A 25,674-nucleotide genomic window follows, 5' to 3' on the forward strand; every position below is an offset into this window, starting at 1 on the left:
TAGCTGGGCTTGAGAAAGAAAGGGAACCTCAACCTCCAGTGATGTGTCACCATTGCAGTTTATAACCTGGCCTGATGTTCTCAGGGCCCATGGAAATCCTGCATGCAGCAACCACCACCTCCTAGCAAAACTTCTAAACTTCCTACTCATATCACCCAAGTACTGGGTAACCCTTGGCATAACCATGCTTCAACATTGGCCTTTTTTCTAAGAACTTCCTCCATAACTTTTTGCTGCATAAACAAATCTAACATGAAGCAAATGCATCTTCACAGACATCCAACTTGGGGCTTGAAGGTAAGGTCTGAAGAGAATGGAGGGTCTAGAAGGCACACGTGGCAGTTTCTAAGTGGGCAGTTTATTAATTTCCTCTAAACCAGCGACAGGGGAGTGACCATGCAACGAGTGGGAGGGAGATGATCCAATGATGCTCGCTGTGTTCTTCTGAGGATGTTCAGTTGCCAGGTAGGGTGAATTAAAATTCATCAATAACTATTTGCAGGGATTTCCCTCCCACTGGCTGCTTTTTGGGCTGTTTTCTTGTACTTGCATTTTTTCCAAGCTGAATCTTGTCGTGATAATTCCTGTCTGTGTTTCTGCCTGCTCCACTTTGCTGCATGCGTCTGTCCTGGCTGCAGCCGATCACCTCTGACCGATTAGTCTACCTGTCCCGGACCTGCTCGGCTGTGCTGTTTCCCAGCACTGTTCTTGAGACCTGCCTTTGTCATCCCTTTTCTCTGCAGTCCTTCCCACCGTCCGCAGTGTGCTGGCTTAAATGTTATTCTTGTATATGGGCCATGCCAGGACTAAATGAATTTCACTGCACAGTTGTGGTGACCTGGATATTACTCTTCTCAGATGAAATGCTTGTACTGTGGAGTTTCATTGAAAAGAGATAAACCGGGCAAATGATATCTGAGCTTCCTTTAGCATGCAGAGGGCCGGGACCAGTAGCTCCATGGATAAGCAACTGAGGTTTTTCAAATGCTCAAAGGTATGTCACTAATTAGAAAGTAAAAATGAACAGACCCTTTCATGTCAGCGGTGGTATGTCAGAGGTAAGAGGCATCCACGTTACCAAGGACTGCCCGCTCTGTTCAAATGGCGGCTCGCTTTACTGGCCTGGGTAGGTGGCATGTGGGAGAGAGACACGGGTGTCCTCCTCCCAATCAGAAAGGCCAGAAGAAGGAGTGGAGCCTCTGTGCAGGAGCACCAGAGAGGACAGCATCTACAGAGAGCGCTTGGTGCTGCCAGCATTGATGCGAACCAGCTTGGTCGATCACTGGAGCAGAAGCTGCAGGGGAGCGAGGGGAGCGCGCAGCTCTTGCACAGCATGGAGATCCCCTGCTGCATTGCCCACCAAGGGTCATCTTCAGAAGCAGCTGATGGTGCTGCATTACCTGTACGTCACATTTGCACTTTTTTCCATTCCTGTAGTGGGAAGAAGCTTGTAAATGAATTTAGCATACTCTGGTGCCAGCAGGCAACTCTGCTGTGTGCGTCCAGACCTTCCGGGGGGGGGGGGGGGGGGTGTCAAGGCAGCCGGGCAGAGATGCTTGTGGTCATGCTCAGTATGTCCTACCTGAGCAACCTCCAGAGTCGCTGAGCCTGGTGGAGAAGGAGGATTTTGCTTTAGTGATATCTCAGTCCTCTGTCAGGTTACAAAGGCAGACCCACACTTTGCATTTTTAGAGAAGGGACCCCTGGAAAAATGCTGCAAATGCAGCAAGTGCCTGTGTCAGCAGGGCTCTCCCCGCAGGACGTGCCCGCTGAGCCCAGCCCGAGACCTGTGTCCCAGCTGCAAGGGGGGAGCAAGTTATTTTGCATTGCACCATAGAGCTCTAAAGCCCCCAGTCCCCCCCTCGCCACCTGGTTCCCCCAGCAGGGACGGGCATGTGGCCTCCCGCTTGCCATCACGCCAGCCCCGCTCCTCGACCAGCACCCACCCATACTGCAGTGGTGGCTGCCTGTCCGTCTGTCTGGCCACAGCGGTAGGCAGGCAGGGGTCCCGGGTGGGCCACAGCCCCACAGGAAGGCTCCAGCCGCGGCTCCAGCAGCCTCACTCAGCTGTGGCAAGCTGTGGGAATGGCCTTCTTCCTTTAGCTTTTTTTCTTTTGCTCATTTATTAAGAATTGTAGCAGCAGCAAAAATAAAAATAAAATATCGTGTGTCTGTGCTTTACTGCAGAGTTACAGGCAACAACGGTTACATTCCCCACGCCTGAGAGAGATTACAAGGGAGGGCTCAGGAATGTGCATCTGGCAGCACTTTGTATCTTGGCCATTTCATTGTTTTTTCTGCATCTGAGGTTCCTGAAGTTTTGGTCATGGAGGGCCATTTAATCCAGGGAATATCAGGTCGGGGCTGCATAACATATTTTTTCTGCAGGGAAACACCATTCCAGAAAACGATTGTAAATAAAAAGTCCCCACCCTGGCTGCCTGCAAAAGTAGCTAGGAGCTTTGTTTGGGGATCCTGGCCTACCACAGCAACAAGGGGAAGCAAATTTCATTTTAAGGTGCGGGAAAATGTAGCTGCAATATGCCAAAACCTTAATAGCTTTGCTTAAGGCCTGGGACCAGGAGCAAAATCTGAATTAACTATTCCAATTTTATTTTAATTGCATAGATTTTGAGATTATAATAAAAATATCTTATTAGAAATGCAGATCATGAACATAAGATTCTCAGAGACCTGGTCCCAGCATTCTTCCTAAAAGACAGAGGATATTTAAAGTCTCTTAAAAAGTAATTAAAGATAAATACAGACAACTAATCTGCATTATTCTTTGGACAATCTCAGAATATCCTTTCATTAACTTCTTTTGAGAAGAATACACTAGCAATGGGGGTCTGACCAGAATCTCTTCTATGATGCTTTTACTTGCTTTTCTAACTTAGAAATATATTACTCACTTGCTCCAAAATGTTTTTGTAAATAGCCATTTTTGGCAGATGACTGCAGCAGAGGTGGATGGATGTTGCCATGCCTTAGCTTTGCTGTGCTTGCTTGCCTGTGCACATGGGAGAGAGTCTATATAACTTCAGGGAAAATCCTTCCTTCCTAAAAGAACCGACACTAATTATTAGTTGTTATGAAGTGATTTTATTGTGTCTGGGAAGCTGCAGAACACAGCAGTAGAATCATGCTTGTTAAACCATAGTGATGTATGAGAAATGAAGCAAGTAAAGGCAAGCCCTGGCACAGCCCCCTTGTAAGTGGCATATGTTTATGAAGGTACGTTGCATGGGTACATTGTACCCTGGAGAGAAAAATTTTCTTTCGTAGTGATTTGTATATTTTTCATTATTTTATTTTTACTCATAACTTCTTTCTGCATCTTGTGCATTGCTGGAGTGGAAAAGTGTCCCAGTTCTGTGTAAACCACAAAAGCTAATGAGCCTGTCGCTAATAGCTCCTGTGATGGCATCGCGTTCATGTCCTCCCTGGGTGAATTGCTGGACGCCTGCAATCCAACGTGGAGCAGGAATATTTTGCTGCTGGGGGCAGTTCTGGCATTGTGGTACTGCCGGGGCTGACACTGTGGCTTGTTTACCTGGCCGCTGTGCTCTGGGTCAGGCGATGCTGCGGGAAGAGAGGATGCTTGCAATTCCTGGGAGCTGTGGAGCACACTTGAGGCAGACGGGCTGCCGGTGCAGCAGGGCGGGTAGAGGGGTCAGCAGACAGCCGAGCAGCCTGCAGGAACCCATGGGGGAGGCGGGAGCGGGCAAGGGCTCCCTGCCTGCGCCTTGGGGAAGGATTTTGTGCTAGGGACCAGCAGGGTGATGCAAAGCGTAGCGCAACACAGAAAATGCATACACGAGATCAAGAGTGGATCTGACAGAACCACACAGCGAGCAAGGCACAGGTTTCTTTACCACCTCTTCTTATTTCTGCTAGTTCTCTATTCAAGTTTTTTTCCTATTTAAGCAGTTACTTCTTCACATTTGTCTTCAGATAAAACCCTGTGGCATTGTTTGGGGACAGTCATGGGGACATGGCAGGAGGAGATAGGGCACATCCCCACAAAGACCAGAGTGGCTTGGGACTCCCTTCCAGTCCTTTGTGCATGCATTTTGGAGCTCGCTGCAACATCTTGTGAAATATCCAACCGTGACACTGCATCTAATCCCATGAAGCCATCAGTGCTGCTTGGCTGTGGCTGGAGAGAGGGGACAGTTCCCACGGGTAGGTGAGCCTGGGTAGGCTCGGGGCTTCGTCCTGGGCTGGTGAGAGCATGTTGTGTCAGTGTGTATAGGAGAGCGCTTAGCCAGGCTGAGCTTTCCTGCAGTGTACCGGCGGGAGGCCCCGTATAAAAACATCTGGCACTATTCCCAGATTTCTCCAAAACCAGCTGCACTCGCAGGGCCCTAGGAGTGCAGAAGACAGCCATGCTGCCCAGCTCTTTGCCTGCCCTCAAGCCTGCTGTGGGTGACTTCTCCACCTTCCTTTTGCATGCAGCAGCCCAGGGAGAGGGCTCAGACTGTGAATTTAGGTGGTTGTGGGAAGTTTCTTTTTTTAACTGCTTCCAGTCACCTTTCCAGTGCAGAGCGCCTGGAGCAAGCAGCATGCCCCCAGCACCCTGGCTGCCTCTTGGGCCTCTGACCATCTTGCTGGTGTGCCACGCTCTGCAGTCACTCAGAGGGGGATCTTGTCCCCGCAGTGTGTCATTTTGAACTGGAGACAAGCAGTAATGCTGCAGCTGGCCTGACCTGGCCTTGTGACTCTCTGGGCGTATGGGGGTGACTCTTACAGTACAAGGTTTGCTCAACAATAGCCCTGTTGTCCCTGGCTGCCCAGGACAACAAAGCCCTTCAGAGAGCTTGGCCCTGGTACTCTGCCTTGTACCAGATGCTGATGTCAGAGACGGAGCGGCGCATCCCCCCTGAGCGGGGCGAGGGGAGGAGGGCTCCTGCCTCCTCCAGGGCTGCCCTGGCACAGGGCATATCCAGCCCAGAGCTCTCAGGGTGCTGGCGCTGCCTCATCTGCAGGCTTGTACCTTCTGCCCATTTCCACTCTACCAAGCCATGGTGTGGTAACTCATGCTCAGGGAAGTCTTAAGATCCAGAAGAGCCAGCTCGTGGCAGCCCGTGGCAGAGCTCCAGGTCTCAATTCCTATTGAGGGAATGAGGCTGTGATGAAGTAGCTCATGTCAGACTTTATCATATCCTAGTAAGCCGAGCCTATGTGGCATTGTGCAGAGCTTAGGCATAGAAACATGAAACTGTGCTACCACCAGCTCTGGATCTCTTGAGAAATCAACTTTGTCCCAGCTGGCCACATCCTGTTATTTTGAGACGTCATGGTAGGAAGACACCATGGCTTCATTTCCAAAAGGCAGCAGGGCAGAGCACTCAGTGCGCTGCTCGTTGGTGATCCAAGCTGGCTGTATACCGGCAGATGAACTATTCCCAAACCTCCACAGCTCGTATGAGGAGATGGCAAATGTTACCTCTCTGAACAGCAAGAAACAATGGTGCTGAAAGGAAAACAAGAGGAATGGGAGAGTGCTAACTTCTTTATATCTCTTTGGGAAAAAGAAAAAGGACTACAGATATTTCAGAGAAACTCCTTGACTGCTACAGGAAAATGGACTGCTGGGAGGGATTGCTCCACGTTTGAGGGAAGCAGTTGGACACAGCTGTGCTTGGGAATGGGTGAGAAGTACCAGCCAGGTCCTCCCTGGCATTCTTGCACTTGCCTTTTAACTTCTGTATGGTACGTATGCTGACTTCCCATGAGGGTCTCCAAGGTGACATGTTGATGCTGAGATCTCACAAATGGCATGAACAGCCTCATCCTGTTCCCCTTTCTGGCTGAAAAAGGATAAAGGTCTGTTAGTGGGAAATGCATACACATATACAATGTGGAGCCCTCCAGTAAATGGCCTGGGACAGTCTGTCCCTGGATCCCAGTCTCCCCAGTTGCTGGCACCTGGTCGTGCAGCCCCTGAGACCACAGCCCCACTCCAGTTCGCAGACCTCCTTGCACACACCAGCACATGCACAGGCACATACTGAAGATCCTTCCAGTAAGTTGACATAGACACCCCGTCTCCCTGGCAGCTGAGCCATGGATCCTTTCACCTGACACAGACATGCATAAGCAAATGGGTCTCAGCCAACAACCAGAACTTATGGTCCCTACAGGAGCTGGCTTGGATCACCTGGTCTCTCCAGTAACAGCTCAAAGACCCTCTGGTCTTTCCAGTATCTGGCCAAGACTGGCTGTTTTGATACCTGGCTGGTCCAGCTTGATATGCACCCACATGGTACACCAGTGTCTCCAGTTGCTGGCACTGCAAACACACTGGCTCCTATGACTTGTGGTCCCCACTCCAGTTACTGGCACTAATTAAATCTCCATGCATGCACATGCATACTGCATGAACACACCCTTACCAAGGAAAATAGTTATAAATGGATTTTAATAAGAAGACAGAACAGACTGCAGTGATCAGACTCAGGGCATGGACAGACAAATGTGATGACCAGCTGCCCATTTACACTTGACTAACTCCTTTTATCCCCTTTCCCTTCTGTTTTTCCACACTGGTTTCCTCCCTTCCCCCACCTTTGTTTCTTTTTCTTTCTTGGGCTACCTGGTCGAGTGGAGGGTGTCCCTGCCTGTAGCAGGGGTGTTGGAACTAGATGATCTTTGAGGTCCCTTCCAACCCAAACCATTCTATGATTCCCCTTACCATTCCTTGTTTTGTATAATCCCAAGATGCTCTTTGCTTGCATCCCATGAGTCCCATACCCCTAGAGGCAGTATCAGTCTGTAAAAAGATCTAGAGAGCCTTTCCCTTGATTCATTGTCATAGTTTTCATCCCAGACAATGTGGCTGATTGTTCTCATGCACAGGGGAGGCTCCAGGCAGCCTGCTCTGTTCCTGGGATTAGGTTATCTTGGTTCCCCACCCATCATTATGCCTCTGCTGTTACTGTTCCTCTGTGCTGCACTGTGCATGGAGCTGAGGCCTTCGTCACAGCAATCTGCCTGATTACACCTCCTCGGCCAAGTGCCTTTGGCATCCCCAGGTCATGCTGGAGAAGCTTCACCTAGCAGCGCCAGCTCCTTGCTGTTGCCCTATGTGACCACCCGCGGCTTCTTTCCCATCCAGTCTCGCTCTGGCTGTCACCTCTCCACACATAGCTCCACTGGATAACACTAGCTGGGAAAAGCTGCTCAAAGGGAATAGGACAGATCTGTCCATTAAACGATTTTTTGTCCGTTAGCACACAAAGGAAAAACAACAGTGTATTTTCCTAGGGGGTGATTCTTGAGCTCCCTGTGGGTATATATGCATTATACTTGCAAGGATACATGTGTGCACGTAGCCATGGTCACCATGTTCTAGACAGGCTTTCTTAGAGCAGACACCACTCCCATCTGGCTGTTCAGGGTCTTGGCGTCGGCTGTGAGGGAGGTCCTTCGTTTCCTCTTTCTTGGTTGCTAATTCAGTGCCTGGACTCCACGCCCTTGTCAGATAGTGCTAAATACTGTCACAGGGTAGCACTCACACAGGCTGTGAGCACACTGAAGAGGGAGCAGAAGAAAGTGATGAACTCGCTTGGGAGTGTGCTGAGAGCTCAGGCAGAGCAAGAGGCGAGAAAGCCAGCAGCCAGGCTGTCCTCCTCTGCAAACTGTGCTCACCCTCCTGCCACACCTGCTGCTCCCCAAACAGGGATCTGTCACAGTCTTTTTATTCTCTTTCTTGATAACTACAGTCCCCAAATCAGGGCACCCCTCCCATGCTCTTTCCCCACATTGAATCTTGCCTCCTCCCCATCTTTCTCATCCTTCCTGCTCTCTATGCTTGCCCAGCTTCCCTCAGCCAAAATAAGTTGATAGCTGTTGCCAACACTTCCCTGAACTGCTGCTTCGCCGGGGGGGGTGAGCATCACCTGTGGCAGGACCTGGACCAGACCCCAGGCTGTAGGTCCGTGAGACCCCCCCCCGGGGCACAGGCTCAGGTGCAGCTCAGTGCTGTGGCTTCTCCGAGCCTGGCCCCTTACATGGCTTCGTGCACCAGGCACTCATTGAGAAGGAGGGAAGAGGGCTGAGCTGCACTGGACTTGGATTTTTCACCTCTGGCTTGACAGCCCCTGTTTTGAAGGGGTCTAGGTGGGATTCACGGAGCAGACCATTTCTCTTCCCACCCATTTTAGTCTCACACAGCACTGAGACAGAAAACTACCCAGTCTGCTCCCTGCGGCAGAAACGGTTTGGTTTTCCCCGGTTCAGGGTATTGGCAGAGGAATGTATACCAGTCCCAGAATGCTAATTCTCTGTAAACATGGTGCTATTCATGGATATTGCCTTAAAGCGAAGTTCTGGGCACATACCTGTACTGCATCCAGGGACCTGGGTGGGAGAGGAGGGAGGATTTCGGTAGCCATGGATCTGGCTGGGAGAGCAAGCCCTCAGCGGGGAGGGTACAGCTAGGTGGGAAGCACGCACACTGCATTTCAGAGCCAAATGGGAAATGCAGGGGTGCACAGCTACAGGAGAGTTGGCCCCAGAGCAGACACCCATGCAGAAGGGCCACCTGGTCCTGCTCCTGGTCACAGCTGCAGTGGGTTGGTAGGAAGGTGGCAGAGATGGCATCCAAGGAGACAGCAGCTGCACGGAGCTCCTGAAGTTATTTGGGAGGAAGAGGAGGTGAAGAAGGCTTTGGTGTGGCACAGAAGAGACTTTCAGGGCAGGGAGACTTTTAAGACTGGGAAAAATGAGAGCTGTCCTGCTAGCCTGGCATGTGGCGTATGTGCTGGGCAGAGCTCAGGCCACAGCTCCAGCCCGGCCACGCAAGCAGTGCTCTGAGACACTTGGCACGGGCAGAGGGACTGTTTCTCTTCGAGGCAGAGGGCTGATGCTGCAGAAGGTGGCCAGAGCCGAGGCACGGTGCCCAAGGCAGGGAGGGCAATGCCACTGGCCGGGCTGGGGGGGGGCAGCAGCCATGTCTGCATTGGCTGTGTCATGCTGCGTTTCTGCTGCAGAAGCGGTGCCCGCAGGGAGGGCAACTTGTCCCCAGCAGCCATGTGCCATCAGAGTCCGCACCAACGGGTGCTGTGCTGGTTGCCATGACAACCGGGAGAGGTCATATGACCCGCTCCACTTTCTAAATATAAATCTGTTTCTCACACTGTATGTGACTCCATGGAAACCAAATGTTGAGCAAGAAAGATTGCATAAAAATGAACAAAATACAGAATGACTCAAAGTACTAGAGAGAGGGAGGCTGCTGGTAATACCAGAGGGGTACAGAGCTGCCGCGGGCATTCCCCTTTGCAGGACACATGTTAGTGTGGACGTGCCCATGCCTAGCCTGGGGAGGGTCTGCGGGGCACTTCTCACTGTTGGGATCTTCATGCCAAACTCGGGATGGACACAAGCGTTGGTGTAGGTATCTCTGCCGCCAAGGCTTCTCTGTGGGCTTCTCTCATTAGCAAATCCTGTTTGCAGCATCAGCTGTGTTCAAACACAGACCCCATTTCTTTGCCCCATGTCTGCCTTATTTCTGCTTCGTATCCTTGGGTTGACACACACCTTTGCCAAGTTAGGTACTTACGAAAACTGCAGTTAGACAGAAACATAAGCTCAGTAATGTCAGAATAGAGCCAGCTTTTCCCCACAGGACAGAGGGCTGTTCTGGTGCAGGTTCATGTTGTGGCAGTTTTTCCCTACTGTGTCCTTGCATTGCTTCTTGCAGGGAGTTTCCCCTGCACATTTTGTCCGGTTTTCTGTCCCCAGTGATCCTCCAGCACTGGGCATGACGCTGCAGGGGAGCTGCTTAGCTGGACTCTGTAGCCTCTCTTTGTGCTGTTGGATCTCAGCAGACGTGCAGTGTGACTCTGAGAAAGTGACAACAGCAGGTAAGTGTGCTGACGCTGCATTTAATTCAAACCTTTCCCATAGCTAGAGGCATTCTCTTCATTTGCTCCAGGGCTGGATGCTCTGTTGAAACAGGATCATAAAATCATAGAAGAATTTAAATTGGAAGGAACTTTTGGAGGTCTCTGGTCCAACCCCCTGTTCAGAGTTAGATTGGGTTGCTCAGGGCCTGTGTTTGTGGGTTTGGGATTGTTTTACCTTGGGTTGTGTGTTCAGAGATCCCTGGGCTGCATGCTGCTGGAGTGCAATGCGAGCTAACACATCTACATCTTCAGGGAGCTCAGGCTTTTAAGTGCACAGATGTTTCCTCCCTAGGATCCCTCTTTGAAGGGGAATGGGGATTTCCTGTAGTTTGAAAATGGGAAGTGATTTTCCTCTATTGAGCAAGGCTGAACTGGTCTCAAGGGGTCAGTCAGCATGGGATGGACTGATGTGTGCAGGCCCTTCTCTCCCTCTTGCCTCACTGCTGCATAAAACCTCTTTTGGTTTTCTTTTCTTCTGCCACTGGGAGGGGATCACATTGCCAAAGGAACAGAATGAGTTGGGCTGCTGCTAACTTGATCAAGAAGAGCAAGAAAGAAAAGAAAAACAAAATAGTCAGAAAGTCAGAAGAGGTGGAGTGGGAGAGGCACCCCCACTGCCTCCCTGCAGGACACGCTGCCCTGTTCCCAGCTGGCTCAGCACTGGTTGTCCTCCTCTGCCTGACATCCCTAACTCACTGCCTGTGGATGTGGGGGCAATGGGCTACAGGTAATGGTCAGGTTCATGTGCTCTGCCCTAAAAAGCACATCCTTCTGCCTCTTGTCAGTGCTGGTGTCCTGGACTAGGTGGGTTAACCCCATAGATCTCCTGTTATTTCATATGCTTGCCTTTGCTAGCTCTCTGGCGCATGGCGTGTTGCTCCAGTGCCCTCTCTGCTTTGAGACGCCTTTTGCATTTGCTGCTCATTTCTGTTTCCTTTCTCCTGTGCATGTATCAGGAGAATCTTGTCCCTGGGTTTCTGCAGACTGCAAATGAAAACCATTGCTTGTCATAGAGAATGAGGCCTGTTGGGTGGCCGGCTCATGTCTACCCCTGCATGTACCCCTGCTGTATGGACTTCTGATCCTAGGAAATCTCGTAGGAGGGAAGTGCTTGTGTTCTTGGTTTTGAATATTTTCAGAGATACTTTGGTACCTTTTCCAGGCAGCAAATACAGATGCAGGAGGATTTCACTGGGGTCACACATTCTCTGCTCTGCTCACATTGTTCAAATTTCCTGTTTCCTCGACGGTGTGTTGCAGACATCCTTTTCAGGTCCAAATCTGCCTGTCCACCACCACGTAGCGGCTGGTGACACTCCCAGAAGTGACAGTGAGGGGGGAGTGGCGTGAGCATTTCTCAGAGCTCAGAGCCACTGGGGAGTTGCAGTATTTGGAAGCCAGAAGGGATTGCTAGCCCACCCATCCCAAGCTTCTGCACTGCCGAGGCAGCGGCTTCAGGCTCCCACCTTTTCCTCTGATTGGAATAGAGCAGATCTTCTAGAAAGAGGCACTTAATCTCGATGGAGGAACTACAAGAAGTGCACAGGCCCCTGGTAAGCCATTCCAGTCAATACCTGTCCTCATGACTGACAGATTCTTTTCAGTCTGAGCCTGTCTAGTTTCAACTTCCAGACTCTCTCTGCTGTTCTGGTTTTGCTGATTTGTAATTCTCTCTGCTGGTATTGAAACCTCCTCTGCATGTAGACAGACCTCTGTTGTGATTTACCATTCTCATGAACTATCCTGGCAATAATTCTCCTAAAAATGGGAACAAGAGATCAAAGTATTAGCACAGTCTTGCTGAGCCGCCTAAGGAAGAGGTGTGCAAGCAGAAGTGCCTCCCTTTTCTTGTGACATGTGGCTGGGCACAGGGTGTGTCCTGGTAAGAACTGCATTGGGGAAGAGGTTTGAAGCTGCCCGGCGTGCTGCGGTGCCGGGCCCTCGAACACCAGCTGCTGGTCACTTACCATCTACTGCTGCGTCCTGGCCCCTGCCTTGTCTCGGCAGCAGGATTGCCTGTCATTACATGCCAGATCAGCCTGATCTTCTCCCATATGGGTGTGCAAACATGGCTCCAGTTTAACTGTGCTGATGCCAGAAGAAGGGACTGCAGAGGCTCTGGAGTGGACAGGGTTCTGTCTGCTGAGAAAAACAGAGCAAGAAGGTCTTCCCTGTTACTCAGATCGCCTGTTTTGGCAGAGAAAGGACAATGTGCTGCCACCATGGCCTCCGTGGTACTCATTTCTTTCAGTGCTGCTGAGTGTGCCGAAACTATGAAGTACTTAATCTGTGATGCATTATAGAGCCCAGCCCCATATGCTACTGCCCCACACCATCTACCCCAAACCCTCCTGGTATCCTTGCTTCAATGAGCGCAGGGTGGTGAGGAGTAGGGGATGAAGCCAAGTTTCATTTCTTCAATTCCTCCCCTATGCCTTTTTCAGTTCCTCTTTCCCCCACAGAGTATCAGTTTGGAGCAGAGCTGCTATAGGAGTGGGAGTTAAAGTGTGTGTGGGAGGGGATTGCACTGGGACCAGTTAGGGGCTCTAACTCAGAAGTGGCCCCAGCATCCAGAGGATCTTCCTCTACAGTCCCCATGGGGGTATAAAGTCCTATCCAATAGTGAGCTGCTGATAGGACCACATTCCTCTCTCAAACAAAAGGAAGAGATCCACACATCCATACTCCGAGTATATCCAAGCAAACCATTGCCCTGTTGTTTACAAGAACTTCTGCATTTGGCAGTGCTGGGGATTTCCTTATATTCAGTCCTCCTAACCATCATTCATAGGGACTACTGTGCTCACAACACTTCTTTATTGCCAAAATCATAAGCAAATTTAGAAATATTAGTAACTCAAAAATAGAATTTGTGTGCTTGTTTGAAGTGATATGCATTTTGGCAGGGTCTGTAGCTAAAACATTGGCTTAACTTTGGTCTTTGTACTTTTTCCATGCAACTTTTGCTGCTGTCCACTCTATACATCCATCTCTTGGCATAGCCTTTGTTTAAGAGAACAACCATGGCACCTGTCTGTAAAAGACCTCTGCTTTTCCTGCAGTCCAACAGGGAGTCTTGGAGCAACACTGAAAAAAGTGACTCAAAGGATGTTTGGGCAATTGCAAAGCTTCCCTTAAGCAAACCAGCAGTATGTGTCCTTGCAGGGTACTGGTGCTGACCGTGTGAGATGAAGTAATGCCATGGGTCCCTAAAGTGAGCTGAACCTGGTCTTGACCTACTTGGTATATGGGATCACTGTAGGATCACATTAAGAAAGGAGATAGTGGGAACGGATGGAACTTCAGTTCCAGAAGGGAAAGGAGGTGTTAAGGACAGGAATGGTGAGCATGCAGTAAAAATGTGAGAAATTCTGTACCTTCTAGATTCTGGAACAGAACCCAGGGTTGGATTATTCCAAATTCCTCTCTATGGGGTGATTATGCACAGCAGAGATAGTCTAGTGTAACTTTGTTATCTTCAAGGCCAGATGAATCTGTGAATCTAAGGGGCCCAACCAAGTTCTTCACAAGAGATGGTATACTCCTACACTGCAAAATTGTGGGTTTTTTCAGCATGCTTTTGCAAACAATAATGGAGGGCCATTAAGCCTGTGATGAAAAGGGTTCAGGAGCTGTTCTAGGATTTGTCCCAGCACTCCATGCTATCCCTTGGAATATGTTGGGAGAGAGACTGGTTTTGTGGTTCAAAAAATAGCTTGGGGCTATCATGCTTTCCCTTCTGATCTGACCTTCTCTGCATATGCTACTTGATCCTAAACCTCTGAATGCCTTTCAGCCCTGGCCTTCTCACCAGATCTACCTGTGTTTTGGACAAGGACTGTGTATGGGCAAGGTGCAAGGACAGCCCCCCAGGATGTAGTCTTGGAGACGGAAACCAACCAGCCACCTTCTTAGCTATTATTGCAGTTACTGGGGTGACTGCACTGGTCAGACATACTCTTTCCAAGAGTTCTCTTTTCTTCACAATGTTTGGTTACATTGAAACTGTAGAGAGGGGTGTTTGAGAGAGATGTGAGATGGAAAAGCTCCCCTGCATGGTAGGTCACAGGAACTGAACAAGACCAAAAGGATGCTTTCACAAAACAGCTTTTGTTTGTCAGGTCCACGTGATAAAAATATGTGTGAGTGCCGTACACCTGTCCACTGGTCTGCATCACCTGCACAAGCCGTGCAATGCTTCCAGGGACGTTATGCCTGGGAAGCCTGCAGTGAGTTATTTTCAGTCTTGGCTGAGAGTAAAACCAAACCAAAGGACGCTGCTGGATATTAGGGCCAGACTACAGGTGTCAGGGCTCTGTGAACAAGTTTCTGGTGGTGCCAGTACATGGCTGTAAAGAACTAGAATAAATACATGGTTGTTGGAGCCATGTTAGCAGTGGTATTGCACAGTGAAACCAGGTACTTCCGTAAAGACCCATATCATGTTGGAGAAGAACTCAGATAACCCAGATGTAAAACTGGGGTAGCTTAATTTTTCTGTCGTATTCATGAGGTTTAAAGTTTTCATTAGTAGGATTCAGAGCTTTCATGGAAAGCTATATGAAACAGCGGTATTTCAGTGGCACGTATGGGGGGGTCCTACCTCTGTGATCACAGAATGGGCACAGTTGTGCTAGCTTCACTAAGACATGCATTTCATTGAGTGCATTTCTAGGCAATAGTATAACACTAACAATAATGAGAACATGTGCCTTTGGGCAGGCTAATGTGTAAGAGAAGTTTTCACTTGCATCCTAAGCTGAGGTCAGGAAAAAAAAAGTAACATAAACTCTGAAAGCTTCTGCCTTCTCACACATACAGCAGGGTGAATGGAACTGTAAATTGATTTATTAAACCTTAGAGAGCAAAAACACAGGGGATAGGAATAGATGGCGGAGATCCTACTGATGAATTCTGCATACCACCCTGCACTGGTTTGACCCCAGCCGGCAGCTCAGCCCCACGCAGCCGCTCGCTCACTCCCCACCCACCCCCCCCACCCCCCCCCCCCCCCCGGCAGGATGGGAGAGAGAATCAAGAGCGAAAGTGAGAAAACTCGTGGGTTGAGATAAGGACAGTTTAATAGGAAAATCAAAAGCTGCACACACAAGCAAAGCAAGACAAGGAATTCATTCCCCACTTCCCGTGGCAGGCAGGAGTTCAGCCATCCCCAGGAAAGCAGGGCTCCTCATGCATAATGAACATGACAAACGCCATCACTTCAAAGATCCACCCCTTCCTTCTTCTCCTCCCAGCTTGATATGCTGAGCATGACGTCACATGGTATGTAAATCCCTTTGGTCATTGGGGTCAGCTGTCCCAGCTGTGTCCCCTCCAACTCCTTGTGCACCCCCAGACACTCACTGGTGGGGTGGGGAGCAGAAGAGGCCTTGGCTCTGTGTAAGCACTGCTCAGCAATAACAAGAACATGTCTATATAACAAAAACATCTTAGTACTATCATCAACATTGTTTTCAGCACAAATCCAAAACATAGCCTGAGACTAGTTACTATGAAAAAGTTAACTCTATCTCAGATGAATCCAGGACACACCCTGCTAGCCATAGGTATGCAGAGCATGAGGTTTGAGTCACGCACCAGGTAGAGTCCCTTCGTATCTCCCGAGCTACCTTGTTCAGTTCACATTGGGCCAACTGAGTCTCCCAGGCTGCATTTCTGCTCAAGGAGAGGAGCTAAAATCTGAACCAGCATAGGCTCCATCTGTGCTGCGGTGGTGAGACCAGTATTCATCTCACGCTGGCCTTGGGTCCATATGGCTGCCTTGCAGCCTGTGACCTGGCTGTGCAAGTATGCTTGATGAGGCATGAACACAAGATCATTCTTGAGGTCAGTGTCTCTTGAGAGCCATTGTAATCAGAGTTTTTTGAAACTGAAAAGAAACATAAAATAGACTTTTGGCTCCAAAATCATTAAATGTCCCTTTTATTCTGGGTTGGAACAGAGTTGGAATTTCACTCAGAAACTAAATGTGTAGAAGGACACATTATGGGTTTATTTCTGACAATACTGTTCATATGTCTGTCAATGTTTGAACGTTATATGCAGCCAGATGCTGAAACTCTACCTCTCTCCTGGATGTGGCTGCTTGTGAATTGAGCGTGGTCCCTTCAGACTTATTCCCCGCTGTGTTGGGAGGCATTTCCTGGATAGAGATTAGCTTCCATGGGATAAATAATTCCATTTCACACGTTTTTCCTTGTTCTTTTGTATTTCTGCATTTGAAGGCAATACAAACAAACAAAAAATGAGCACATCACATGCCTGGTTTGCCTTACAGAATATGGAAAGGTAAAGTGGAGCTCTCTGGATGTGAGCCAGGAGGAAGCTGTTGGGTTCATAGCCACAGCCCTGTAGGGCTGCAGCCGGCAATCTTTGGCCATTCACCTTATCTCTCTACCTTTGCCTCATTCAGTGTTCCTGGTTGAAGGGACCAGACGGGGTTCATGCCTCCTTTGGGATGAAGCCCTCTTTGCCAGTCTCACATCAAGCAGCTGCTGTAAATCCCAAGCTACCAAGGAACCACCTACAGCTACTTGGAAGAGGGAAATAGTCCAGGTGATGCAATGTAGTGCGGACAATTACTTGCACTTCAGCTTCACCTCTTTCTTTTCCTTGCACCCTGAACCTGCACCAAGGCTTGCACCTGAGCTAGTGAAGAGATGTACAGCTAAGGTGGCACTTGAACCCTGACAGCAGTTCTGCATGTGCCTGGAGAGCAGGTGACAGCATGGCGCTCATCTCCTGCTGTTCTTAATGATCTGGATCACTCCTAGTAATCTGGATCCTAATGATCCTGTATCTGGATGACATGGATCCAGATTACATCTAGATCAGTAATGTATGCATTGCTAATTACATGCATTATTAGTATATAATCAGCATACTGATAAATTTACTTCAGCACACTACTACTATAGACAACATGGCTCTGCAGTGTTTCTTCTTGAAAATGTCTGAAGGTGATGGTGCACCTGTAAATTAAATTGGGGCAGCGCCTCCATGACCAATCCTTTGACCCACCAGTGTATCCACGTGAAGGTAAATGAGTGCCAGATGCATGCCTTTCTTTCTCAGGCACCTGCTTATTTTGCGCTTTGCATTTTGCTGCTTAACAAAAGTCATTTTCTTGGACAGTCCAGGTGCTCATGAGACATCAAATACAGAGGAGTTTCATTTCTCTCCCAAAGGATGTTCTGTTTACCCAGTGCTCCAAGGGAAGGTTGCTTTGTATTCTGGATGAAGCTAAGACAGATGAGGGGAGAAATGGAGTGAAAGTCTTTGGGTGTATTGCAATCTCTAGAATGCCAAACTACATGGTCCCTTTCCAGATGTGTGTCTGGTTAGACTTCACATTATCTAAATATTGACTTAATAGGTTGGGTTTTTTTTCTTTTCTTAGCAGAAACCCAGAAAGGCAACTCCTCAGACAGGAGAAGATACCTTGAACGGCCATCTTCCCCCCGGCTGGCAGAGCTATATGTCTCCCCAGGGCCGAAGGTACTATGTGAACACCTTCACAAATGGTAAGTGGGGGTGAGGGCTCCAGTAAATGTGTCACCCTAGCAGCACAGATCTGTTGCAGGAAATTGTCTCTCAAGTTGGCTTTGATGACAAGGGAGGCCCAGAGTCACAGGAATTAATGTGACCCTGCCACCATATGAAAGAAAATAATTGTAAGAAGATTTAGATCCTCTGTCATCTTAATTCTGACCATTAGAAGACATCTGAATCTTTTACAAAGGACAGAGAATGTAAAGCAGAAACACCCCTACCATCAATGTTTTAGAATATAAAACACCGTTAAGGATATAATTTTTACCACATTCCTTATTTCCTTTCCCTTTAGCTGGAGATATTTATGTCTATATGTGTACATATATGTAAAGTAGTTTGGTAGAATGCCAGACATCACTAAAGCACCATTGGGGAAAATCAAAAATAGTTAATTGAAAAGTTGCTCAAGTCAGAGTCAGCTTGCCCATGGAGACAAGGGAAGAAAAACACATGTAATGGGACATCAAAGACAGAATTTTCAGTCTGTGTTTGTGAGTTTTGTTCACTGTCATGCTAGTAGAGAAGCAGACTTAACTCACGATCTTATCAGCTGCTCAAGACCTGTCAAACTTGTACCACCTCTGGCTTACCTAAGACTCTGTCTACCTGCTTTTCTCATCATGAGCTCGCAACAGCATTGCAAAACAGGGACTTGTGACCAGCAAAACCAGATTTCTTTAGCAGAAAGAATGACAGAATGACAAAGGAGGGGAGGACAGCAGGAGTTCACCTTGTTCATGATGGAGTTGAAGCCCTCAGGAGTGACCACTGGCATTCCTCTTTCTGACTTGTGAGTGGAAGGAGAGCCATGGGCTGTCACAACACTCCTCACGGTCCCTTCAGGGACTGATGTGTTTTCTTTCAGAAGCCTTTGGTCTAGAACTTGGCCAAGTCATTATTTACCTGAGTTTTATGCACTGACATGTCATAGGATGCTCAAGGAGGCACATTACCATTAAACACTGCCTTCATTTTGAAGTATAGTCTGCTCTGGCTCATGGGCAGCATCCCCTGCATGGCTGGGAAGATCAGATACCCTGTCCCCACTGCAATTCACAGATGGGTGAGGAGGTGATTAAACCTGGTCCCAAGCCGTCATGGTGATGGACCCTTACTCACATGCACTGGGCTGAGGTCGGATAAAACCGGTAAGAGGCAGAGCCTGGTTTTTAGGTGATAAAAGCTCTTGTCACAGGAACCCTACTCCAGAAAGATAGATGTCCTGGACTCAGTTTCTCCATAATGTCAGGCAGCTTTTTACTTTCCTCACAAAAGTTACAGAAAATATAACAAGGGCCAATAGCCACATCGTGCTTGGTAGGTCCAGGTCAGAAATCAGGAAAGTGATTTTCTCTCTAAGAAGGCAGGATAGCCCTGGCACAGACTGACCAGGGAGGTGCTGAAATCTCCATCCTTGGGAGATCTCAGAACCTGGCTAGACAAAGCTGTGGCTGACCTGATCTGTTGTCAGCAGTGATCCTGCTTGGAGTGAGTAGCTGGGCTGGAGACTTCCAGAGATCACTTCCAACCAGTCCTTCTTGGGAGAATGTCCAAACCACCTACAGTTGTGCTCTCAGCTACTGCAATGGCATTGCTATGCAGCAAGAAATACGGTTCTCAGAATAGCAGAGAATAAGAGAGAGAGTAGAAGTGAGATTTCTCTGTTCTGGTCCTTGTGTTAGGGAGCACTTATACAAGATCTCATTAGATCACCTCACCAAAGTAGTCCTAAGCCCAACTGGCTTTGAAGTTTGACTTTTGTTTCTTGTGCTGGATTCAAGAATCATGCATTTCTGAGCCTCCCCCATCTTCCATGAGGGCTGTAGCCTTTTGTGAGACAACACCATTCTACAGCAGCACTCTGTCCCCTCCACTCCCCCAGCTTAGCTGGTGTTTCTGGCAAGCTCAGTTTCTCTCAGCCTGCTCAGTTAGAATATGCTGCTGCCTGAAAGTCTTCTAGCTGTTTAGATACTGCTTTTTGCTAATTTATCAGTTTGATGATATTGCTTGGGAGTATTTTTGCTCTAGTTAGGCTCTATTGCACTATCAGATTTACATCCCAAATGCCTCTGCTTCCTCAAAATAGATTGTGTGCCAAAGAAGTGTCACCTGTGGTGTCATCTAGGCCTCAGACAAAGCAGAAGCTGAATGCAACCTCCAGGCCTTTCTGTTGAAGTGTGTGATGAAGCCTTATCCAGCCCTGCATGAACATCTGTCTGGACACTGTTTTGATTTAATCTGACTAATTGGCTCTGACCTTTGTCCTTGCAGATCTGGTAGCGCAGGACTATCTGTAGGTAGATTGTCCAGTCTCATGTTGGATATGCACTTTCTTCCTTGACTGTGCTGCAAAGTTGGACCTGCTGTGCCATGCAGTCACCATAAAGTCACATTTGGTATGCAAGGCTTGCACCTTGGGGGTTGCACCTTGACACTCAGGAAGCATTCTTGGGCTTTGAGCCATATGATAAGTCAAAGACAATATGCTATAAAATTGCAGTCCTCGTCTTTCCTACGGTCGAGCTCCGTTGGCATGGGTGATGTTTATCACAAGTCTCATCATAGACTGGGCAGCTCACTGACTGCACTTGCTGACTTGTCTTAACTGCTTATTTGTCCTGTCATTGTTGCAGCTGCTGCTGGAAGTATCAAGATAAACATTTGACGGCGTTTGTCATGGGGACTTGGTGCCAGCATAGCTCTCTGTCACCGGGTTTCATGGGCCTCCTTCCTGCTTTGCCACTGTAGCACCATTGTTTCAGCAGCAGGAGCTAGATCTCTTTTCCGTCAAGGTCTTATTTGTGTAGATGCAGTCCTAGGTTGCTCTCTCTTTATCATAGCTATCACCAGATGATGAAAGTATGCTGGAGCGTTTGAGAGAGATGTCACTGTTTAGTGCATAAGCATGGTAACTCAGAGCTCGGTGGAAGCTAGCTGGTTGGTCTTCAGTCTGATCCATGTAGTTAAATGTCTTCTGCTCACCATTACCCACCAACGGCAGTTGATTCAAAACTCTTGGTTTGTAAGGTCATAAACCTTTCTCAGATCTCCCAGGGACCAGTCATCTCTTTACTGAGATGGATGATCGTAAAGTGGTTCAAGATTTCCTCCACACTCTTCACAAATTCTCTCAAACTTTTTTTCTACCTCAGGGAAGTCTGGGTGTTCAGCAGCTTTCACACAGTGACTCACACAGTGGCTGGCTGACTGCATGTTGACTTGCTGTAAAACCACTCCAGCGGTGACAGTCATTGCTAGAATGTTCTTCTGGTCTCAGCTGAAAGAGAAGTGACAGTGCCAACCCATCAGGAAATACTGTAGACCCTGTGCACATTGCTTTTCCATGGTCTCCGCCCTCTGATTCCACAGCTGAGACAGTCTGAAATGATGCTTTGTCTCATCCCCCACACATGCAGCAGGAGACTGTGAGGGGTCATAGAATGCTGCTTTGGGTGCTGATGGCAATAGTGTCCCTCAGGAAGGGCATGAGAACTTCTCTTGCTAGGATGTGCATGTACACTGCACATCCTGCCAAACCGCATTGATAACTTTTCCTTGCTGGACAGAGGTCCACCTTCAGCGGGGTTGATGAAATGTAGGCTCTATTAGGATGCAGCGTAACATGGGAAGGAACAGCTCTGGGATCTGTCCATGCAGCCCACCAGAGACGGGATGTTGAGTCTGCCTAGAGAGAAAGATGTTAGAGATTACCCACCCAACTACTGTTGTGCCTGGTCTCAGCCAAACGCCAGCAATGTTCTACACGTATTAATCCTGTATAGATGGGTGCACCAAGTATACTCGTTAATGTACAGACTATCGCGAAATACAAAATTCTGTGTAAGATATATTTCATGGTTAAACATGCCAGTCACTAGAGGGAAGAAAAGGGAACTTCTGGAGGCAGCAAAGTGTTAACCAGACAGTCAAACAGAGTCTGAGGAAGAAATATTTGCATCTCCAAGGGAGTGAAGCAGTCCTTATTTTAGAGAAGGCAAATGGACAAACCATCTCCTGGACAAGGAATAAGTACTGTGAGATTCAGAGTGAAACGATTTTAATGATTGGACTTGATGATCTTAAAGGTTTTTCGAACTGAAAGGATTGTATTATTCTATGAAAAATTAAATCTGTCTGAACCTCCTTCAAAGGGCTAGGGATGGAGCCTTCCCTGAGACAAGAAGCTTCCCAGAGCTGTCAAATGAGTGTACATTGTGATGCAGACTTTCTCACAGAGGGCTCTCCTTAACAGATGCAACAAGGCATAAGGTATGCTTGGAGAAGGAACCTCTGTGTAGCACCCTGCCAGGAGAGGACAGCACTTCAGAGTGATAAGGCAAAGAGAAAGAACTTTCTAGTCACTTTTAGTCTAAGTGGTTTAATTGTGGTTTGTTTTTTTTTTCCCCACTTGTCTTTCACAAGCATCTGCAACTGCTTTGCTGAAACTAGATGTTGTGAATAAAGTATTTTATGAGAATCATACATTAACATAGCTGCACTGGAAGGTGAGTTTCAGGCAATGTAGATAACAGCAAGGCACTGTGCACTGGTTATGGCAGGTGTTTCAGTTGGGGGACCTCAGCCAGTACATTGTCTGCTCAGCCCTCCCAGGGCCTTACGCTGCATGGAGTGGGTGGAGAGCTGGCACCAGAGGGGTGGACACTCTGACTTACAGCAAAACACCTGGACACAGACTGTAAGGGTTTCCAGGGACCTTGTTATACTGGGCTACACTGAAAAAGGAGTTTTTCTTCTGCATTTGGAGCCTTCTGTCAGATAGGACTTCAGTTTTCAGTCCCAAAGTGGAAGGAGGTTCTGACTTCAGACCAGCTTAGGCGTGTCTCTGTGTATGTCTCATGTCTCCTGTTATCAGGATCTACAAAGCTTCTTATTCAACAGGAAGAAACATAAAATTGTCCTGGAAAGGCTCTGTGGTTGCTATCTGTCATCTATGAAAGGTTCCCTCCCAGGCTCCTCTGCAATGCTCTGTGGAGTTTCCTCCCATTTCCAGGTGCAGAATCTGCACCTCGATCGCTCACCGTGCCAAATCAAGGGTGTCTTCTCTGGGTGCTGAAGCACCAAGTTGTCTAAAGGGACTGTACAATTTCAGCTTTGCTACAGTGGCTTGTACTTTATGTAGTCCTTTTTTTCTTCCTTGAAATTTTTGAATCCAAGAAGGGATTTCTGTATCTCAATCATGGTCTGAGCTCTGCTTGCTGAAAGAACAAACGGTTTCAGAGAGAATAAATATGACTGGTTATTCTTCTAGCTTACAGCAGGTCTCTCTGACTGCTGTGGAGATTGGTTGTTATGCAGGCTTTTTTGTCTTATTTTAAATAACTTAGAATATCCCTTCTATCAAAGCTTTTCTGTATTATTTGCTCTGTGCTTCTCCTACCCACTGAGGCTGAGCCAGGCAGTGGAGCTGAAGTAGAGGAAAGGAGCTCTACTTCTACTCAAGCATGCAGAAATTTGAGAGGAGAAACTAACAGTGACTAGAAGAAGCACATAGCTGTGCAGTGGACAGAGCAGGAGATGTTAGTGCTCTTTCATAGGTAGTGATCTGGGGGAAAAAGTAGCCAGACAGTGAGTGGAAGGAAGGGCTCCTCTCCATGACACACAGCATCCAGGAGTATCCTCAGCTCTCAGCTGGAGCCCTTCTAGCAGTTCCTTTGAGCCTTGCCTTGCCCGTGTGCTGTAACGCACCCTGGGGACCCTGTCTAGCTGCTTCTGTCCAGGGATGCAGCTGCGGAGCCTCTGCCATCACTGTACTGCTGCAGGAGCTGTCTCTGATGCCATCTTTTCCAGAGTCTGGAGGTCTTGGCCTGCCACTAAACTCAGCTAGTTACTAGAGTGCTGCATTGTGGTTTTTCCTTCAGGGCTGATGTGAAGTAGCAAATGTAGCACCATGTTTTTGGTTGAACAGTGCTCTGCAAGGTCTCCTGTAGCCTGAAGCCCAGAAATTCATGCTCTTGCTTTCTTTTTATACATACAACACATCCCTTAGGCATTGCTATCATGCATCCTCCCTTTGGTCGTCCCTTCCATCACATGTCTCTCGTGCATGAGGTGGAAGACAGTCGCTTATCTCAGCCATATGTTAAGCATATGTGGAAGCTCCAGGCCTTGGGTTCACTGTCTGTTCTTTTAAATGTTGTATTTGGACATCCTCTGAGTGGCATGTCCTCCTCTTGCAGCACTCCAGCTGTCCTGCGTGCCCAGCCAGTTGCCTTGTCAGTTGGTGGGAGGCATATTGCAGAGCTAGGTGGGGGCATTCATCAAGCTAAGGGCTGTGGCTGAGCCCCGGGTCGGGTGAGAGCGCAACAGAGCATCCCCCACCCCGCTCCGCGGCCTCCCTGGCACACACCGCCTTTCTGAAGGTGGATGCTAGCAAGAGCAGGCTTTCTTGGCAAGTTCATGGCAGTTTTAGCACTTCCATCATGGACAAGTCGTGGTCAGACAAGGTACAAACTTGCCCTCTTATGGGGCAGGATTGTGGCTAAACGTTCGCACAGCCTCCAGGCAGGGCAGGGCTGTGCGCGGACCCCGCATGCAGGGAAGGCAGCTGGTTTACAGGGAGACAGGACCTTAAAAGCAGCAAAGGCAGTTTGAAAGCTGCCTAGAGGGAAAACCAACTAAAGGGAAAGGAGGCCATAGTTAATTACAACAAGATGGTGCAAAACTGCTTGGCAGCTCATACTCAGAGCATGATAATCAATGGTCCCTTGTCAAGGGGAAGTTTGCACCAAAGGAAATCCTGCAGGGATCTGCCCGAGGCTTCATTCTAGTCAGTATTTCCAGTAATGAATGGCATGTTGACATTGAGAGTACTTATTCAAATGTTAACTTTAACTGAAGCTGGGAGAGAACATGGTGTGCTGCACAGAACAGGCTCAGAATTCACAATCATCCTGCAGCTAAAGGCACACGCTGGAAGAGTAGGATGCTGTTCAGTAAAGATCCACTTAAGATTGGAGATTTCATCAGAAATAATTAAGTGACAAAGACAGGCAATGGAGCAGTTTACAGACAAAGACTAGCGGCTCTGGAGGATCTAAAAACTGAGTATGTGCCAGCACTGTTGTGCTAGTACAAAAACAGCCAGCAGTTTCCATTGTATAAATAGGAAAGTTGTCTGTGAGGCATGAAGTAAGCCTCCAACTTTACAAGGAAATTATAAAGCCTCAGCTGGAATATTTTATCTTGTTTGAGTTCTGTGCTTCAGGAAAGATGTGAGCCAGTTGGGTAAAGCCCAGAAGAGAGTAGCAAGAATGATGGGAGATGTGGAAAACATGGCATGTGGGCAAATGTTAAGAGATTGGGGCTGTCTGCCCTGAGAAAGCAGAGTCACGGATGGGGACATGAAAGCAGGCTTCAAGCACGTAAAATGGTGTTGTGGAGGACAGCTTGCAATGGCTGTCTTGACTAGAAGACACAGTAACACACTTCAGTTGCAATGAGGACAATTCTAGCTCTTCACAGCTCTCTAAGATAGTAAAGTGTGGGAGTAGGGAGTTGCCTGGGAGTCTGTATCACTGGAGGTCTCTAAGAGCAGGTTACACAAACCCATGAAAAATCATGTTGGCCTTGCTTTGGGGCACAGCAGGGACTAGATGACTTCCTGAATTCCCTGTCAGGCCTGTTTTTTGTTTGTAAAGCCTATATCAAAAATATTTGTCAGTGTAAAGGATGACAAATGACTGGGACTCACATGGGAGTTGTTCTTTATTTGGTATCTTTGTGTTTCCTCAATTTTTACATATGTCACATCTAACAAGGCTGTTGTCACTCAACTGCTGGTTTGCTTTTTCTGGTTGTCTATGTCAAAGAATCTTAATATGAGTTCAGAGGAACATTTACTGTGCTTCATTTCATGCATGTGTACCCACATGCACCTGTGCTGAATATTTCCACTGTGCTTTGGGACAGATCCTGCTCCTCCCTGGGCAGTCCTGTCCTCCTGCTCCAGGGAAAAGCAGGGTTAGCCAGCGCTGTGCAGGGCAGCAGTAGCTGGTGGGTTCTGCACTGTGCAGTCGATCTGCTGGGATGGGTGCACAGCTGGGAGCAGGGAGGGGACACAGCCTTTGAAGAAGGTCAGCAAGCAAAAGCTATACAAGTTTTGATGCAGTGGGGCTCTGCTGCTCCCCAGTTGAACCCTTTGTGTAGTTCGGCTCCCTCTTTC

General features: G+C 48.2%; 1 protein-coding gene across 6 annotated transcripts in view; it reads left to right on the forward strand.

The window, feature by feature from the left end:
* GAS7 (growth arrest specific 7) overlaps positions 1-25,674 on the forward strand; it is a 105,251-nt gene that overhangs the window by 22,294 nt on the left and 57,283 nt on the right. For 3 of the 6 annotated variants that reach the window (XM_075771034.1, XM_075771030.1, XM_075771032.1), the window contains exon 2: positions 17,338-17,461. In XM_075771034.1, coding sequence (XP_075627149.1) covers positions 17,338-17,461 — 124 coding nt within the window. Of the gene's footprint in view, positions 1-11,340; positions 11,471-17,337; positions 17,462-25,674 lie in introns of those variants that run through there. The other 3 variants (XM_075771031.1, XM_075771033.1, XM_075771035.1) reach the window with 2 other exon arrangements.

Source organism: Balearica regulorum, chromosome 18 (assembly GCF_011004875.1).
Source record: "Balearica regulorum gibbericeps isolate bBalReg1 chromosome 18, bBalReg1.pri, whole genome shotgun sequence".
NCBI lineage: Eukaryota > Metazoa > Chordata > Aves > Gruiformes > Gruidae > Balearica > Balearica regulorum.